At 25.6% G+C, this 21,411-nt stretch overlaps 1 protein-coding gene across 1 annotated transcript; it reads right to left on the reverse strand.

Annotated features, from left to right (window-relative positions):
* Window positions 1-1,648: 1,648 nt before the first annotated feature.
* Window positions 1,649-21,203, reverse strand: LOC145828832 (alpha-scruin-like). The gene is made up of 4 exons (XM_082936582.1): window positions 20,856-21,203; window positions 7,885-8,042; window positions 7,442-7,668; window positions 1,649-1,899 (listed from the first exon to the last, which is right to left on the reverse strand). Exons 1-4 carry the CDS (start codon window positions 21,201-21,203, stop codon window positions 1,649-1,651), a joined length of 984 nt encoding a protein of 327 aa, XP_082792708.1.
* Between the last annotated feature and the right edge of the window lie 208 nt (window positions 21,204-21,411).

Consider the following 21,411-nt stretch of genomic DNA (forward strand, 5'->3'; position numbering starts at 1 on the left):
TTTGTGCTCAGTAGAGCGAAGGATCTGTTGGCTAAACGCCAAGCCACCCGCTTTTTTAAATGTCAATTTTTTGTGGGTATTTGTTTTGGTTCGGAAGTTTTATTTTCAAATTTTTAATGATGCAAAATAATTTTTAAAATATTAAGTTATTTTTACTGAATATAACAACATTATACGAGTTATAAAAAATTGTTTAGATGGTAAATTTAAGTCCATGTAAATAACTTTGCAATCCAAGGTTTAAACTCATTTCAAGTTTTACTTTGAAAAAATTTTTTTATAGCATAATTTTTTAGGTTTTGCTGAAAAACATTTTGAACACGTCCGACCCGCGTTTTAATTAATTCTAAAGTTCTGGCCCACCGAATAGAAAAGTTCGAAGCTTTTTTTTAAACTTTTATTAAGCATTGATTAAAGTCCCCATAGAATAATAAAAACAATACACAATTTTTCTTTTTAACCGTCTATTAATTAATACGTTTTTTTACTTTCATCCGTGTACTTAACAAACAGAGCAATTATTTCACGAGCTATGCTAAATTCTACAATTAGCTTTTTAGGTTACGCAAGATGTTTTTAATTGATGTTGAGATTTTAATACAAGTTTATTTACTAGTTAGGAAATAACTGACAACCGAGAAAGATGATTTCTAGAACTTACTTAACGCATATTCAAGATAAGATTGATATTAAACGATAAATATTAAAAAAAATATGGTGAGCGATTTCATCTTGTGAGCAATTTTAGACCTTACGGGGATGAAAAGGATTGGTAATCAGCCAATAAAAGAAAAAATATTTTATAAGTAGACAGAAGTGATTTCTAAAACTATATTAAGAAAGCGTGATGTAAATATGTATTGTATACCTTGTAAGAGTAAAATAAAAGTATAAGAGGTTATTATGCTATTGAAACTGTGAGTAGAGTTTTTATTGTTTATAACTTAGTATTACTCATTTTCTAAAGCTTTGAAACTAATGGACAACCGGGTCTAAAAATTCAATATCTGGTCAAAACTGGATCCGGATCTATTTTCGAAATTAAGGCTGGATATAACCGAATCCAGACTATGAATCTGGTAAATCATTACTTAAGACTGGTTATATTATTTTGAGTATTTGTAATTTAGTTATACAAATGCTTATTTGACTTATTTGACAAAATACACCATTAACCTTTTTTTTATTAATTGCAAGAACAGTTATAATGTATGAAACATGTAAAATTAGGATTGTAGACTATTTAAACTTCTATGACAAAGTTGTAACTTTGTGCTAATATACAAAAAATGCGTTATGTTTTCACAGAAAAGGTTAAATATTTAAAAAATGTTGAAGAAGTTTTTTAAACTAATTTATTCATTATTAGAATTAAAACATATGAATTATTTACAAAGAATTGACCAGCTTAGCTAAAGAAGATCTAAAACTTAAAACTTATCTTTAGCATTAAAAAAAGTTAATTTACTATTTCTAACAATATTAATTCTGTTTTAAAACAAAAGTAACAGTTATCGAAAATAAAAATGTGAAGCAAAAAATAACTATTAATATTTAGAAAATAGTTAATTATAGACTCAACAGAACCCAAAACCATGTTGCACCACATTTTTTCCTTTAACTACGTGTAAGTCGTACCTCGCTTCATTTATACTTCCGCCCAAGCTAAATTCCCAGTGTTGAATTTCACCCCCGAGTCCTGTGCGACCCAGTAGAGGAATCCTCCCAAGACGTAAACATTCCCCGCAAAATACTGAAAGCTCATCGCACATTTGTGCCAAATTTTTCCTAGCACCAGTGGCAAACGAGTATTTTCGACGGACATCAAATGCCTCACGTACTTGCGAAACACGCCGAACACGAAAACCACTGATGCAGAAAGCTTCGGAACTTTTCCGTCTATTTTGTCATTTGAGGCATGCTAGCAGCACTTTTGACGTTCTTCAGCGCGACAACATGTGCGTGCCGGACGAAAACTACTTCGAATTTTAGAAATCCTCCACAAAAATTGATGCTGAATTTGTTTTGATCGCAGTGCCTGCTTTAATTTGTGTTTTTTGAGGGTCTTATCAGTTTTTTTTAGCAATTAACTTGTCAATCTCAACAAAACCGTCCGTAATGCGAGAAATTTTGTCTGATATTTATGTTAAAGCAGGAACTGATAACTACGATAAACGTTGTTTGCATAAAATATTTTTTTGTATATTTACTTACAAATTTTTAATAGCCAAGTTTGTACTGATCTTACGAAACTTTAAATTTTCAATATTTTATGGTTATAAGATTTTATTAACGTTTTTGTAATAAATAATTTTTTTGTAGATTATCAACAAAAACATCGGCGAAATTCAGCAGCGCAGAAACCTGGACTTTCGTGTGGCGTAAGACAAGCTCAAGTTAAACTAATCAGGATAAAATCGTTATCAGTCTACCGAAAGCTTGTGGTCTGATGATCGAATTGATATGATCAACCCTTATTTTGTATATTGTGATATATATCAGGGTTGCCACTCTTTGAGCCAAAAAATCTTCCCTGAGTGACCAAAAATTTCCCTGAGTAACCTTAAATTTCCCTGAGTTTCCCTGAGTATTTTTCAAATCTTAAAAAAAAAATTTCTCTTCTAACACAAATTATAAATAGCTCACTTACATTTTTCTTCTTTAATAATAAAAGAAAGGTTCTATGTGTATGCTTCTGCATTTAAATTTATGAAAAAAGCTGTTTTCAAAAACTCAATCTTAAAAGGTTTAAACAAATTAAAAATTAAAAACTAAATTTTTGCACTACTTTGTGCAAACTTGTTAGTTAAGGGCATAGGGGGGTAAACACCCTTTTTTGGTTTTTGATCTTATTTTAAATAGTTTTTACTAAGCTACAAGATGGTTTTTACAGATTTAAAAAATTCAAAATATTTTTTGAGATATAGCCGGTCAAAGTCAGAGGCAACAATAGGTTCCTTGTGGGAGGCGCAAACTAAAACGGCAAATAACTAGAAATTACTAAAAATCTATCTTCACCTAGGTTTTTTGAGATAACTACCTTAAATTTTTAGGAAATGTTCCTTAATATATTTAGAAATTTCTGTCGGAACAGAATTTAAAAGAATTAAAAAAAAAAAACTGTTTTTTTTGTTTATTTTTTATATAAAATTTTTATTTTATCTTTTTTTTTAAATTCTGGTTAAACAAAATTTTTTAAATATATTAAGGAACATTTCCTGAAAATTTGAGGTAGTTATCTCAAAAAACGTAGGAGAAGGTAGATTTTTAGTGAAATAGTCTAACTTTGCCGTTTTAGTTTGCGCCTCCCATAAGGAACCTATTGTTGGCTCCGACTTTGACCGGCTATATCTCAAAAATTATTTTGAAATTTTTAAATCTGTAAAAAGCATTTTTTAGCTTAGCAAAAACTATATAAAATAAGATCAAAAACCAAAAAAGGGTGTTCACCCCCCTATGCCCTTAATTTTCTACATAAAAGAATAAAGTTTAATCTGTTTGACATTTTAATTGACAAAATTAAATTATACTATAATAATAATTTCACATGAAGAACTCACTTAAATGCATACATAACAACTTCATTATGACTTGTATTTCTTTCCTAGCAACTGTTCTGAATGCAGTAAATAAAACTTAAAAGCTTAACATTATTGTAAAAAAGTTAACAACAACTTTCATTTCTCTAAACTGTTTGGTTTTACTTAAGTAAATATAAATTTAAAACTTAAAAAAACTACAATGTTAATACTAAGAATACTGAAGAACTAGCCGCAAGGCTAAAAAAATTCTAAATAACCACTTAAATAATAAAAATTACTACTTTTGAACAAAATATTGAAACTGGATTAACTAAACCTCATTCTAGATCTAGAAAAAAAAATTCCCTGAGATTTTCAAAAACTTCCCTGAAAATTAGAGAAAAAATCAAAACTTCCCTGAGTTTCCCTGAGTTAAAAGAAAAATGCCAAAATTCCCTGATTTTCCCTGAGTTTCCCTGAGATTTTCTACAGTTTGAAAATTCCCTGAGATTCCCTGAGTTCCCTGAGTGTGTGGCAACCCTGATATATGTATTGCTGTTTGTGTTACCATGTAAAAAGTAACTTTTAGCACGTAATAACTATATTTTATTTATTATTTACTAAAGTTTAACAAATATATTTCAACTTTGTTATTTTACGAACTTAAGTAGTATAAACTGAAATAATTAGGTAATTCTAGAGCAGTGGTCTTAAACATTTTTTATAAACTAAACACAAATTTTTTATAAACTAAACACAATTATCTACTAAAAAGAAAAAGAGTTCATACTTTACAATAAGAAAATTTAAATAATTTTAAAAACACAACCATTTTTTGTTTTGATTTCTTTAATTTTTAAACAATGTCCTTATAAAGAACTATATAAAGAGTATATATTAGAAAATTGTTGTTTAACGTAATAAAAACTTCGTATTTTCCTAGTGCTTTTACGAATCTATTGTGATTAAGTATATTTTAAGAGTTAATGTCTAGCAAACAAAATAAACATATGAATAAAAATAAACCATTGCAAGATTTTATATTTTTAGACAATTTTAAAATCTTAATTACTTTTAAAAGTATATTTAAATAAAATGTGAAAATTTTAAAACAGCTGTTTTAAGATAGCCATAAAAATGACAAAAAATGGTTCTTTGTTTGAATGCATAAAGCTTTGTTCCAATTTTTTTAAGTAAATGATAGTAAATCTATGTACGTTATAAACCCTTCAATTTGTAGTATTTTTCACTTATTTTTTGTTAATTTACAAAGAAACAGTAAAACTTTTTTTATATGTTTAATTAATTTATTTTTTTTATATGGTAGAAAAACATTTGAAGAACTCACTCTCCCCTCTGCAGTGATAAACGTCTTTTGAAGGTCAAGCGAGTGAGTTTGAGCTCATCACGTGTTATTCCACCTGCCCTATCTTTATAATTAAGAAATTAAATTAAATCTACCCAAATCCTAACCCTTTATTAAAAAGTAGACCTTGGTGACACACCATTTGGCAAACACTCGAGGATAAAATTTCAACACCAAAAACAACAAAGTGTGGGAAAACGATGAAGCTCAAATCCCCAAGCAAGTATCCGCCGACGCTACTACAAAAAACACATCAACAATCCAATCATGTGATCACTGCTATCAGAGTGAACTCACAATCAGCTGTTGCAAACTCAAATAAATCAGTATCTAATTTAAAGTATTAAGTTTTATAAAAGACAAGCTAGAATAACGATATACTGTGAGTAAGAAAAAAGAGATACTGTTTGTGGGTAGCTGTCTAAATTTCGCAATCGTACGAATTTGCACGAGTTTACGAAATTGCACGAAAATACTTTTGCTAGAGGGGATAAAATTGCACGAAGATACTTTTGCACGAAGGGTCACTTTTGCACGAGCAGACAATTTTGCACACAGACAGTTTTCCACGGGTTATTTGTTTTTGTTTTTTAATTTTTTACTAATTTTATTAATTTTTCTCACTATCACTGTTACCCTTAAACCTCACCTTCGGTCGGAAGTATTTTTTTTTTATATAAATTTTTTTAATTTTTTTTAATTAATTTAAATTATTTTTATTTAATTTAATTCTTAATCTTTTTTAGTTTTTTTTTTAATTTTTACTATCAATGTTATTCCTAAACCTTACCCTCGGTCACTAACTTTTTTCTTTATATTTTATTTCTTTTTTATTTATTACCAGGACATTTTATAAAGTAAAGACTCACACATCACAATCTGATGCCCATATAATATCAATAAAATTTTAACACAAACAAAGATACATGCAGAAGCGCTCTAGATCTACTCCTTGTAGTTATTTAACAAAAAGTTTTTATATCTAAATTTAAAGTTTTTAAAAGTTTCAGGGACAGTAGACCAAAACTTGGGACCCAAATACCTAAAGCAGTTTAGGCCAAGTCTTGTTCTAGGTCTTTCAGTTATAAGATTAATTTCTTTGAAATTCTAGTGTTGTGTGAGTGAACAGAGCTAGCAAGTGTAAATATATTGTGCTCTACATCGAACCCTGTTTTAGTATTACGCATCAATTTACATATTTGCAACTCATACACATCATTTAATTTTAGCACACCATTTTTTTTTTAAACAGATTGTTTAATATGGTCAAGGCAGGCCTCGACAAACATACCTGTCAAACCTCTTTTTTACATACAAACAATTGATTTTAAGTAACGGCCAGCAGCATTACCCCCGGCAGGTATACAATATTGGATATGCGGATTAAACAAACTATAATATACCATTTTAAGTGTAACTGTGTCCAAATAATATCTCAGTTTTGACATAACATAACAACTTCTAGACCAGTGTTAGTATACACATTATTAGTTACTTACTTTATATATCACTTACCTTAAAACTACTAAATGCTACTTTATATGAATCAGACAAGACAAATTGAACAATATATTTATTATAAAAAAAAACTACAAAACAAAATTGAAAAAATTCTGCTTCAGAAATATAAGTTACGTTTATAAATCAAATGTAGATAAATAAAACTTAAGAACAATTTAAGTTTAAGTGAAAAAACTTTAGAAAATATAAATCATGTAACAAATATAAAATTTTGAAATAAATTTAATACAATTAAGTAATGTTTTATAAACCTTTTAATACTTAAATGATAAACAACAAAAAAACAAAAGGTAGTTCTAAAAACGATTGTAAATAATGTCAGGCAATATCTCAATACAAACTTTTTATTTAATATAAACACAAATTTATATACAAATCTATATTTTCTTATAAAATTACACGCTTCATTGGTTGAGCTTATTTTGCAAAATTAAACATTCAATGTTGGAATAGTTAACATTAAAACAATGGAAGATCATATAAAAGATTCATTCATTTACAAGTACTTTGATTTGTATTCAAAATATATCTTACGAACTTTTAAGCTAAATCAGTGTATTCATACTTATATATGATATCAAACTATCAAAAGAAGTATTAATATTGTTAGCAGTAAAATAATATAATGCAAATTAATGTCTTGAAATAGTTTTGTAATTTGAGTGACAAAGAACAAAAGTCTCACACAAAAATTAACAAAAATAAATTGATCCTTTTAATCGAATTTATTTTGAAAATTCTAAAAAGAGTTTAAATTAATGCACTATTGCTGTCTATTAGAATTGAGGCACTTTAACACAACAAAATCTTGAAAGATTTCTGGTTACTTCATATTGTTCCTCTAACCAAGAGTCTTTTTCTACATCATAAGACAAACAAATACTTATTCCAGATTTAAATACAATAATTTTGTTTTCAATAGAAATTACGGCCTCTGGTAAGAATAAATAGCGTAGAAAGTCGTCTGGAATGGATTTAAGTAAAGCAAACTTTTTACAAGTTGAATCATAAACTTCACAACTTTTATTTGTACCTCCAACTACATACAATTTGTTTCTTATAGCAATAGACTTGTGAAGAACTCTTTCTTTAACCATATTAGGCATGTTTGTCCATTCATCAGCGACATGGTCAAATGCTTCAACAGTGTTAAGTGTCACATCGTTATAACTTCTACCGCCAGAAACAACAATTGTTCCTTCAAACACGGTACAATTAGAACCGCTTCTTGCATATTTCATTTCAGCAACTTGTTTAAAGCTACAAGTTGCTGGATTGAACATTAAACAACTGTTAACTAATCTCCCTCCAAAACGTCCCCCTAAAACATAACCGTAACCCATAAAAGAACACGCACAAAAAGCAATACGTTCGTTAGGCAAATTACCTACAATTTCCCAAGTGTTATTTGTACTTGAGTATTTTTCAATAGAAGTTATGCATTCATAATGATTACCTAGGCCACCAAATACAAACATTTCACCCTTTATGCAAACTACTTCTGACCATTCTCTGCCTTCTTTAAGTTGTGGTAAAATGGTAACACTATTTTGATCGTTTGCTGTAACACTATACACATCACGAACAACAATATCTTCTTTCTCACCCCCACACACGAATACATTAAATTTATCCTGTTTACAATGCCTAGCAACAGTATTTAAGCTTGTTAAGTGAGGTCCTCTAGTTATTTCTAAAATTAAACTGTTTATGTAATTAAAATCATCAAAACTAGAAGTCTTCTCTGAAACATAATTCAAAGCAGGAATAGACAACAAGGATAGACGAATTTTCAAGAAAATATCTTTTAAATATTTACTACGTTCTATTTTGTAACTTAGCCAGGAAACTACTGCGTTAAAAACTTCCAATTCTGAATCAATATTTAGTTCACTACTTGACAATATTTTTCTCATACTTTTAATGTCTAACTCTAAAAAAGACGTGTTATCAACAAACATTGGAAAGCATCGTTCGATAAATTGAAAGGAATTCTCAGATACAGTGAATAAGTTAAAGAGTCGTGAAAAGTAATAAACAACTACCACATTTTCGATATTAAATTTATCTTCGCTGCGTTTGCAAATTCCTTTTTCTAAGTCTTCGTTTAACAAGAGTTTCGATTCTTTTGAAGATGATATTATAACTTGTGTCATATTTCCTACAATGTGATAATGGTATAATTAAAGAGCTTTAAAAAACAAAACATATTATTGGTCAAAAACGTTAAATTACAGTATAATTTTTTTTTTCGTTTATTATTATAGTTTTAATTAGTAACATAAACTAAAAAAAAATTTTTTTTTTATAGTGATTTGAACGGCAACAATTATTTTGATTATTTTAAAATTTTTTTTCAGGAATGTCATAGTATTTTACAAAATTTTATAATCATTTCGGAGTTGATTTTTTAAATTAAGTTCTGAGCTAAAACAAATGAAGACTTCCCTTTAGTCTATTTTTTGTTAAAGTTAAATTTATTAGCATCTTTAAGACATCTATTTCAATAGACTTACTATTTAAACAACTAAAAAATTATTTGTGTAGTTCTGTATTATACTACTAACTAGCTGTATACAAAAAAAAAAATTTTGTATTACGTTAATTTGTTCACAAAAGTTATCATAATTAAAATTATAATTAAATAGATAAAGATTCAAGTAAAAATTGCTAAAGATCATTTTATAAGACATTAAGAAACTAAGTACATATGTTAGACAGGTAGTGTAAAATACTGATTATAATTTCGATAGCCTCTTAAAATTTACGACTTATTTTTATTGAGTCTAATCGATAACCTGTGGCCAAACACCTATGCTATTAACTTTATAGTTTATAAAAAAAACAAGCTAGTGTTGTATTTACAAATTAAATAGTGAGTTAGGTTTTTTACGGACAAGATCAGGTATTAAAAAATTTAAACAAAGTTTTTTTTTTCATGAAAATTAATTTTTTCTAAATTGAGTAGACACGATTTATAAAAAACTGTAAGAAAATAACAGCTTTTTTTAAACTCTTTTTAAAAACTTTTTAAATTGGTTGTTTTTAATATCTAACCTGATTGAGCAGCCCCTTTTAAGGTTTCCAATTCTTCTTTAGACTTCACATAATTGTTTCTACACAGCTCACTAAAGTCACACAGTTGCTTATTTGTGCAAGATAATTTATTGCTGCTCTGTTCCGGATAAGTAGTTTCATATTTTCTTTTCTTTCCTCTAGTGCTATTAGAGTAACTTTTACCCGTAAAAATTTGAATGTTGTTTAACTTATCTATTTTCATAACTTATTATATTACTTCTGAAATTAATACATATGAAATGTTTACAGTTTAACATATTTAAAAAAAGCCTTTTTGTTTGAAGTACTTTAAAACTTTTAAACTGCTTTTTTTAAAGATTTACACGAGGTACGAATTTTATTTAATAAGTGTAGGGATAGGGAGTCACATAAATAAAATATCGTAATTAAAACTATAAATCTAAACAGAATTTTCAAATTAGTAAAATTAAAAAGATAAACAATTCTTAGAATAAAATATATGTTTATATGTCATTTATACATTTTAGTACCATAAGATATTATGAAGCGCTTTCAATTATGCATTGACCATTACCTATGATTACTTAACACAACACATAGAAGTAAAAAATTAGACTGCAATTTCTTTTTTGCATTCAAACATTGTCTAGTTTGTACTTTGAGATTTTTTAAAAAAATTTAGTTGGTCTTTCAAAATCTTACTAGATATATCATTATATATTTAAGTGTTTAAACATAATAAGATCCAATTTTTTACAAACAAGTTTTCTCCATTTGAAACCAGTGGTTTGCAAGCTAATTAAAACTTAGGGAAACTAAACTGCTAAAAATATTTTTTTACTGTTTCTTTAAAAGGATTTTTAGTCTAGTACGCTGCTAGTTCTAGGAACAAACAAACCACTTTAATATTTTAATAATATAATTACATCAGCTTCTGTGAAAAATTTTAAAGAAACTTGGCTTATCCTTACATAAACTTCTACGAGCTGAAGCTTATAAGCTTAATAAATAAATGTTTTACTACTTTCTTATTTTAATATTTTCAAACAAGTAAATTTATTTTACAATAAATATTATGAATAAATATGGATTGAAAAATATTAATAGGGTTGTCACACTTATATAAAACAAAATATCTAAGTGAATAACTATTAGCTTTAATTACAAACTAACCTGAGTGATCCTGAACTTGTGCAAATAAAAGTGATAGTAAAGTAAAAGCTCAAAAACTTGTTATAAACATTATGTAATCAAGGTAACAAAAAAGTTAGTAAAATCTAAATAACTTAAATTTAGAATAAAAAACATACTTTTACAGAAAAAAAATTAGAAAAGTCTGTAAAAAATATAAGATAATTTATTAAGCTAGACCGGTAATGACAAAAAAACTTTAATAAAACCTTAATCAGCTTGAACTAAAAAAGTTGTTTAAAATATTTATTAAAGGTTTAATATGTGACAGTGTTTAATATATGCTTAAATAAGAATAAGCATACTTCAAGGTTTGCCACTTTTTGAAGCAAAAAGGCAGGATTGGAGACCAAAGATACATCAAGCTAACATAAATATGCATGGGTTAAAAAATAATGTTTAAATTGATAAAATACAAAAACAACAAAAAAAACTAGATGAAATTGCATTTGAAAAAATTATATAAAATCATAAAAAGAATCCTAAATTGAGAAAAACATTTAAACTAGCCTGAGAGTTGCTAAAAAATATAACAAGCCTTTTTTAATGTAAACTAGCCTGAGTTGATCAGAGTCTTTAACAAATATAGAATAAACAGAATAGTTTAAGTGAGTTGGAAACTTGTTAATTTTTAGAATATTGTGTTTTATTTTTTACTTAAATCTACAATTTACATATAATTGAAAATACTTATAGTTATTGAAAACATTTCATTCTTTTTAGAAAAATTAAGTTGGGTTGAACATTAACTTATTTCATTAATCTTAATATTAACTTTAGTGAAAAAATTTTACTATACATTTACAGATAGAAGTGTATTATACAAATGTAATTTAATTCTATAATTTACAATAAATAAATATTTTATGTACCACCAAGTTATAAATATAATTCCTACTATTTTTGAATATCTTATTTGAAAAGTAAAACTAAAATTAAAAAAGTTAATTTTAGGATAACCAATATAAAGTTTAAGAAAACTTATCAAACTAAACTTACTAAAAAAAGAAATTAAACATTAGATATCCTGAGACTTGAATCATTCAAAAATTTTAAACAAACTTTAATACTTGTCATTACTGTATAAATAAATATTAGAATACTTCAAGGGTTGCCACACTTTGAAGCAAAAAAGCCAGAATTGGTGACTAAAAACTAACCAGGGTACATCAAGCTTACATGAGTATGCAAAAGCTTAAAAAACCTTAGAATTAGGAAAAACTGAAAATAAAAATTTCTAATAGAGCTTAAAAATTTTTAAATACACAATGAATACAAATAGACGTATTAAAATCAGATTAAAAAAAAATATATATAATCATAAAAAGTATCATAAATTTAAAAAACAACGTATTTAAACTAGACTGAAAGATGATAAAAAAAAGGCTTTTAAGTTTAAACTAGACTGAGTTGGTCAGACTATTCCAAATACTTAAAATACCTATGTAGTTAGAGTGAGGGGGGTTGCAGTATTTTTTAGACAAGTTTCTTCCAAATTTTAAATTTTTGTCTTCAAGTTTATAAAAGTACACGTTTTTCGTCTATTTTTAGTTTAAAATTAAGTTTAAGGAAAAAAAAAATGTGCTAAGTTCTCCTAGTAAGATACTTTTATACTACTTTAAATGTCTTTTTTGATAATAAAAGTTTTTAATATTGAATTTTTTTTTGCATCTATATGATGAATTTTTTCTGTCAAATTAAAATTTTAACACTTAGACTGTTTAAATTTTCAGGTTTTTACAGGTTTTTTAGTAATTTTTACTTAAATTTCAAAATTTTTATTAAATTATTTTTGTTTAAAATAGTTTTTTTTTGAATGTTTCTAAAATTACAGTTATTACAGTATTTTAAGTTTTTATGACAACCCATAGTAAGTAAAACCTCGTAAGTTTTTAGATTTTTTGTTTCAATAGTTATTTAAATTTATGAATTACAACAAAACTAAAGAAAGTTATATAAAAACAACTTATGATGTATGTAACAGAAATCTATATAAAAGTATGTACAACAGATTTTCAAATTATTTAAATTCTGATAACTGCACACTTTTCAGAGCTTAAAAATTATGTTTAAAGAATGTTTTGTCCCATAGTAAAAACACTTAAATTCTTAACAACTAACTTTTTTTCTTGTATTTTATTTTGTCTATCAGTACTTATATATATTTAAAAAAAAATGTAACTGAAAAAATTATATATAAAAACTGAAATTTAAATTTATTAAGATACAAGTCTGGTGGTATAATATATTTTAAAAATGTAAAGCAAAATACATTTTTAGTTACCATATACTTAATACTTGAAACATAAAATCTTTCAAGTACAGTTATATTTTAGTCAAAAAAAAAGATAAAAGATGTTAAACTCTTATTTTAGTATAGCTATTAGATCTTTAAAACTAATAAAAACAATATTATGTTTCTAAGCATGTGGGAATATGCCTTATTATTTACTTATATCTGAGTTCATTATTTCAAAAAAATCTTTATATTGAACTTTTATTTTCTACAACTAAAATTAATGCTGAAAATAAATATGACAAGTAAATAAAAAAATATAAAAACATAGCATTTATTTTTACTAAATTGCAATTCTTAGTTTTAAGAAACACGGTTGCTTGACTTATCTTTATCTAACAACTTGCTGTACTGAATACAAATAGATATATTTATTGAGATTTAATTGTTCAACCGTAGTATTTAAGCAAATGTTCAACATTTAAAACAACTGTAATATTAACTAATTCTATAGTCAAAAGAACATATACTAAAAGAAAAAAAAATGAAGTAGATTACATGGTTGCCACTGATCAAGCTGAGAAAAATTTCCTGACTTTTCCTGACTTGTTATCAAAATTTTCCTGACTTTTCTAAATCAAACTCTTAAATTAAACTTATTCTAAAATACATATTCTAACACTTGAAACTATATAAAGCTTTTAATCTAATTTTGTTACAGGTTAAAAACAACAGTTTTTTTTTTGCTGAATTCCATCATCAAACTTCCAGTACATCACTTAAACCATCTGTGTATGATTGATGTTTGTAATAAACAGCTCTATCAGCAAAGTACTTGTATTATTACCTTATAAACACAGCTTGTCTGAAAAAAGACACAATTTTTTAGCATTTTTTAGCATAAATGTATCTAGATAAACAAACAGCATATTAAGAACTTTTACAATTAAAACCCTGAATAAATAACAAACTTTTACAACTAAAATTTTAAAACAATAGCAAATTTTTACAGTTGAAACCTTAAAACAATAAAGAACACATTTTTTTAGAGTTTCCTAGCATAAATGTATCTAAATAAACATAACGTCATATAAGGAACTTTTACAATTAAAACCTTAAATCAATAAGGAACTTTCACAACTCAGACCTTAAAACAAAAACGAACTTTTACAGTTAAAACATTAAAACAATAAAGAACTTAATCAAATATTGTTTTTTTAAATGATGTAATAAAACTTATTTTCTCCGTTTTTTTATTAGCACTTCAACCTCTTTATCTATTAAAATTAAATAGTTTCCTTCATCTGAACTGCATTCCGCTTCATTTTATTTGCAGTTAAAATCATTTGCTTCATATTATTTAAATTGCTCTCATCTGCTGCACCTACACTTGTTGAAGAGAATTTTTTCTCTAAATCAAGCCACAACTTGTGGGTTTCATTTCTTTTCTTATGGCACTCATTTATTTTTACTTTCGTTTATAAAATATTTCCTCTTATCATTTAGTATAAAATTTGTATCAAATAAATATACTCTTATTTACTTTAAAACTTAAGTTACTCTACAAAAAATAAAATAATAAGTAAACTTAATCTTGGCATATACCTCTCTTATAACTTATTTTATAAATTTAAACAACTTTGAAAAAATTATAAAGAGGTAAAGTATACTCATTAACTTGTTACATAAAATGCTAAACTTACTGCTTAGTTATAAAGTACTCAATTATTTACTTAAACAAAGAACAGTTTGATTCTAAAATTATGCTAGATAAACTTTTGTGTATATATCACAGTTTCACTATGGAAGTGTCCTTGCTACAGATCATCAACACTAAAAAGCTTACAAAATCTGCTTGTTCAAGTAGGGTACTTGTTCAACATGTTAATAGAAAATTTTTGCAATTTTGTAAAGGATATTTTACTAATTCATACCGGATGAGGGCATTGGAAATAGAATTAAATATTTTTGAAAATTTATAGGAAAATTTTGCAATCTTTTTCTGACTTTAAAGGACTTTTAATTAATATTTACCATTTGAAGGGTTTGAAAAACAAGAAATTTTGTAAATTTAAACTGACAAAATCTGATTTTTTTTAAATATTATCAAATTTCCTGACTTTTCCTGACTTTTTTTAAAAACCCCCATCTTTTCCTGACTTTTCCTGGCTTTTGTCAATTTTTAAAATTTTTCCTGACTTTTCCTGACCGAGTGTCAACCCTGAGATTATTTTTTTAAAACAAATTTTTTCTACTTAAAACTAATCAAGTTTATTAATGTTTTTGAACGTTTTAAAAAACAATACATATTAACAAACACAAAATTAAATACAGTAACCTCTCGCATCTTTACCAGTCTGTAGAATTCTAAAAAATTCATAAAATTAAAACTTTAACTTTTTAAATATTGCACAAATTATTTTATAGAATAGAACATCAATATTAAGTATCAAATAACATATAAACAAAGAAAAACTGAAATTTACTTATTATTAAAACTGGAAAATTTTTTCACAAGTATTGTTATTTTTATAAATTTAAATTCTTTATTTTAATATTCGTATACTTTCATCTTTTTTTTTCATATTTATAAATGAAGTAAACAAGTTGTTTAAAGTGGGAAAGTCCCCAATTTGTTTTCAACTAAAAGCAATATCAAAAAACAGCTACTATAGTAAGTATATTTGGTACCTTTTCGTATCTTTATGCATTTTTTCTGTGGACACAATGTGCGTAAATAACCAAGAGGTAACTGTAAGTAGTAAATTAGTAGAATAGTATATTTAAAAACAAATTGTAATGTCAGTTACATATGTTTCATAAATTTAAGCTTTAACATTTTAACTAATTTAAATACATTACATAATGTATTTTATTAATATTTAAATAAATTTATACTACAACACGAAAGCATTATAGAAAATTTTCTTAGTTAACAAACCCAAAATTTTGTTGATATCAGTAAGTAAGTGTGCTTAAAAAAAAAATTATTTTTTTAAATAAAAATAAAAAATTTTTTAAATGTATTAAATTTAAAATAAACAACATTTTTAGTTTAAATCAATAGTTGAATAGGAGTAAATTTAAAAAACAAATAGTCTACTTTTTTGTGAAAACAACAATTATGATTTTATAAATTATAAGAAACTGTAGTCAGTTTTTTTTAAAGTTTTTCAAATCTTTTTTAATTAACTTTAGCTCTTATGAGACATTTTCGCCTTTTTTTCTGACAAAAAAACAGACTGAGTAGAAAAAACAACTAGCTTAGGTAACACAATGCTAGCCTGAGTTTTTTTAAGGATTGAAAAAAAATTATTATAATGTTGAATATAAAAAAATTTTGATCAAAATGAAAATACTAAACGAATAATAAAATTAAAGCTATTGATTTTCATTGAAATTTTATAAAAATACTAAGAAAAAATAAAATTATTTTATAAAATAGCTTTTAAGATCGATTTTAAAATTATGCAAAGGCTTAGGTTATAAAAAATATCACTGCTAGCCAGTAATTTGCCAAATGAGAGTTTATTTAATCAAACCTTAGCTAGCCTAAGTTTTTAAAAAGGTTCAAAGCAATCTGAATTTTACTGATTAGCCTGGGTATTTCAAGTATGTGACAACCCTGTTGTGTTCTTATCTGTGGGTATTTAAGTGTATTTAATACTTAAATCCTGTAATCTGTGGGTGGGATTAACTTTTTAAAATACATTATTTCTCAAAATGTTAGTTTCAAAATGAATCAAACATATTCTTTTTTTCTCAATTTTTTCTAAATAGTTTGGGTATTACATGAGCTCCAGCAAACAAGTCTAGAAACATTTATAATTTTAACTAAAAAATTTTAGAGAGTGACATCCATTACAAACTTACTTGTTGAAAGACTATTGTTTAAAAAAAATGGTTATAAGGAATTAATTTTATTAAAAGCTTTTAAACTTCAAATAAATTTACACTCCTTTTTTTAATTAAAAAAAAAATTAAGTTATACTACCTTAATACCTTCTAACTGTACAACAGGGTTATCTAAACATTTTTACAAATGGCCTCCTTCGAAAAGAATACTCATAAAACTACCATTATAAGCACCTGAGACGTTTTTTTTGCTCTTCAATAACAACTCCAGAATATGTAGTGTAAGTTTCAAATTATAACCTCATGGCCCCCGTTTGGCTCCTTAAATGCTCATAGCCCACAAAGGGGCAACTTGGCCTATTTTGGGAAACCTCTGATCTACACAAACTTTTTTGTTATAATTTTAAAACATTAAGTAGTCCTAGCTTGCTTTAAGTTTTAAATTACTTTTTTCTTATTATTTGTATAAACTAAACTTTTTTATTTTCATAGAATCATGAACTTTAAAAAAAAATTCACAAGATATTTACTTTTATTTCTTTGACTACGGTCATTTTGTATTTTTTTCTGTAAATTATTTTGTAAAATTAAAATTTAATAAAAAACTTCATTTTTTTTAATTATCAGTAAAACTTGAACAAAAAAACAGTATTTATAAATTTATTCTTCTTTGTTTGTAAATAACATTATGATATTTATCTGAATAACAACATATGAAATAACAAAAATGTTAAATATCTAAACTAGAAAAATGTAAAAAAAAATATTATGAAAAATATTTTAAAACAAATTTTTTTTTATATTTAGCAAATTTTTTATAATATTTTTTATGTTTTGTAGATATAATTTTTTGACTATTAAAATAAAAAATAAAACAAATTATACTGAAATTTTGAAATAGTAAAACTATGTTCAGGTTTAATCTATGGTAATGCGGTGGGCAAATTTGAATGAAACAAAAAGAAAAACTGAACAAACTTTTACTTTTTTGCACTTTTTTTAAATATCATGTAGAAAAAACTTTCATAATAAAGTCTATCTGCTATGATTGTCAGATATTTAACGAATTGTTTGTTTTAATTGCTACTCTACACCACAGTTGCTAAAACTCAACAAAAAAGTTGTTACATAATAACACAAGCATTATATTCTAAGGTTTAAAAAACAAATAATTAATTAGGATGAGAGTTCAATTGTTATGTAACATTAGCAATTTGGCAACTCTTTTATATACATTATACTGCATCATAGCTGTCAATGTTGTGGTAAATTGAATAGTTATACAGCTGTTATTTATGTTAGTGCAATGGGAAGCATTATTGCCAGAATTTTTATGTTGCCTTGCTATCTAAACAGTGAATACTTAGTAATTTTATTGTATTACACTATAAATTTTTAGTAGTATTTGTAAACAATTGTGCACAAGTACAAGGAAAAATGACAAGCTTAGTAAGCAGACTTATGAGAAATCGGAAGATAAAGAGTTTTAAATTCTTAGTGAAAAATAAACTGATAAATCCTAAATTTACTGCTGTAGTAATTATCTGATCATTTTTCATAGATATAGGGCAAATAAAACTGATAAAAAATTTACCAAGTTTTTAGTGCATTAAACCATAGTAAAAAAGTATACAAAGTTTAGTTGACATACCAACAATATAGTTCTTACAAACGTAAACTTCAGCATTACATAATTTTTACTGTGGTGATTACGCTGTTAAAGAAAAAAAAATAGTTTAGCTTTACTAAGTATTCTGACTATAAAGTATTTTAACTTCAGTTATATCTTGATCAAACAACTGAAAACAGACATTTACGTTTTAGTAAAGTAGAGTGATTTGATCTCCAAAATAAACTAAAGATAGTATTATGTTACTAAACCTAAGGGAATCTGCTTTATTACTAACTAATGTATTAATGAATATTTAAAAACCTAACAAAAACTTTGTTCTCAATGTATTATAGTTTCCTACAACTTAACAAAGCCTATTATTATAAATATCATAGCATTTATTTGTTAGCAGTCCTCAGTTTAGATAAATATGGTGATTTGACTTATCTTTATCTAACAACTTGATGTACTGGATACAAATGTATACATTTTTTAAGTTTTAACTGTTCAACCGTGATATTAAAGCAAATAATAAACATTTAAAACAACTTAATTTTAAATTGATGTTAAAGTTTATAAGCATATATGTCAAAAGATAAAAAAATAAAACAGTTGATTTTATAAAAATTTAATTTTTACCTAAATTACTCAAATTCATTAAACTAAAATCGTCAAGAATAAAGTATATATTAATAATTCAGTCCATTACAAACCTTAAGTCAAGTTTAGTGTGGTGTGTTTAAAAATTTTAGCTTAAATATTTAAATCAACTTTTATTAACAGAAAAATTGAATTAGTTTGTTAGAATTCAAAAAATTATTTTGATGGTATATTAAATATAAAATTTAAAAATCTTCGTGGTTATATAATTAAATATTTTTTAAGGTTCAACTGTATTACTTAAAATTCAATTCCAATAAGTCTTGAGTTGTATAAAAAGCTTAATCATAAACTTTCACAGTCTGTATTAATTAGGATTTGACTGTTAAAAATAAACATTTCTAATACTAAATACTTAATTTATGCTAGTTTGTTATTAAAGTAAGTAAAGCTTTTCTAGAAGGGTTTCCGAAGATCAAACTGCTTTAACAGAACGATTTCTGAAAACTGTTTTTATGGTTGTAACATTCTTTTATATTTGAAAACATAATCACTCCCCTTCTATAAAATATTGCAGCTTTAATATTTAGTTATTTAATAAGTTTTCAATTTTTTACGTTTGTTCCCTGATCCGCCTTCAAGAGGCAATATTACCTACCTTATAACATAAAACGTAACAAGGATACTCTTATAAACTTAAAGTAAAGTTTTTATCAATACTTATGCGTAAGTTGGAATTTTTTTCAATTTGCTAATCTTTATTAGTAATCGTCTAAAACTTTTATTTTTTCTAAATATGAGAAGAATAAGCAAAGAATTTTAATTAAAAAAACAAAATATGCTTTACAAAGTAGTTGTTATAAAAAAATAATTAAGCATATGCGTTATGTGTAGGTATAACGTTAAAGTTCTTAGAGCATAAAATATCAGACTTTTTTAGTTAAATTATATTTACTCGCTTGTTGTTAGTGGTTTTAAGTTCTAACATAAAATTAAAAAAACTCAAATTAACAAAACAGAAAATACTTATTTATTAACATTTATTAAGTTTTGTTATAAAATATAACATTTGTTAATCAATAATATATCATTACTTGATTTTTAAATAAACTAGTTAAAACGTGTATTACCAATGCAACAATTCGTTTAACAAATCGAAATTTATACTGTTTTTAGAAGGTTTATAGGTAAACACTGTATTTTAACATACATTGCTCTATATTTTGTAAAATAAGGTGTATACTTTAATATATAAACAATTGTCAGTTAAGTTTCTTCCTTATTTGTATTTAATACATGGACAAAACACCTTTATTTAAAGTTTTTTTAGTATTAAATTACCTATAAACATCTTAAAGCACAAGTATACTCTTTAGTAATGTATACAAGATTAAGATTAATAAATATCTGCAATAATTTTTGTTTGTTCCTAAAATTAATAAATAGATAAGTCACAAACAACAATTTTATAAATAAAAGATTTATTTTGTTGCAAAAAAAAAAGCATTTATGCAAGATATAACTTGAATTAGCTATAAACCATTATGTGGTGTATTTGAAAAAATAAAGTATCAAATGTTCAACAACGTTTTATATTGCTGCTATTTGTTATTATTGAGGTACTTTGACACAATTGAACTTTGATATAATTTTAGTAACTTCACAAGGTTCATCTGACCACTTGTCATTTTCTACATCATAAACTAAACTAGCACTGTTTTTACTTTGAAATATAGAAAGTTTAGTACCAATCGAAATGACGGCATCTGGGTTATAAAAGTTTTGCAAAAAGGAATTAGCAGGCGATTTAATTAAAATAAACTTTCTACTAATCGAATCATAAACTTCACAGGTTTTTGTAGAACCCCCAAACATATACAATTTGTTTTTAATTGCTACTGATTTATGTTGAACCCTTTCTTCAATCATGTTAGGCATGTTTGTCCATTCATTAGCTACATGATCATAAGCTTCTACAGTATTAAGTCGATCAAAGTTATTTCCACCGGAAACAACAATCTCTCCTTCAAATACTGCACAAGCTGAACAGTCTCTTGCTACGTTCATTCCAGCTATTTCATTCATGCTACAATCTGCTGCTTTAAATTTAATACAAGAGTCAACTGGTCTCCCTTGAGTGTATCCTCCTAAAACATATGCATTTTCCATAAAAGAACTGGCACAAAAACTATCATATTCATCGGGCATAAACCCTACAACTTTCCAAGCGTTATTGTTAACAGAGTATTTTTCAATCGACATTATGCATTCAAAATGATCATCACAGCCACCAAATATAAAAATTTCACCCTTTATGCAGACTACTTCTGACCATTGTCTGCCTTCTTGAAGTTGTGGTAAACTTATAACGTTATTTTAATTGTTTGCTTTAACATTATACACATCACGAACAACTTTTTCTTTTTTTCTACCCCCACAAATAATTATATTAAATTTATCCTGATTACAA

This window comes from Thalia democratica, chromosome 2, assembly GCF_965202585.1.
Source record: "Thalia democratica chromosome 2, ktThaDemo2.hap1.1, whole genome shotgun sequence".
Classification (NCBI taxonomy): domain Eukaryota; kingdom Metazoa; phylum Chordata; class Thaliacea; order Salpida; family Salpidae; genus Thalia; species Thalia democratica.

Excerpts from the sequence above, each read along its gene's own strand:
- LOC145828832 (XM_082936582.1), bottom strand. The coding sequence starts at position 21,203 with ATGTCGATTGAAAAATACTCTGTTAACAATAACGCTTGGAAAGTTGTA. Across the intron at positions 8,043-20,855 it reads CTAACATGATTGAAGAAAGG|GATAAATTTAATGTATTCGT; the intron begins GTTCAACATAAA and ends CATTGTAAACAG. Across the intron at positions 1,900-7,441 it reads CAAATTGTATGTAGTTGGAG|ACGGAAAAGTTCCGAAGCTT; the intron begins GTACAAATAAAA and ends ATGACAAAATAG.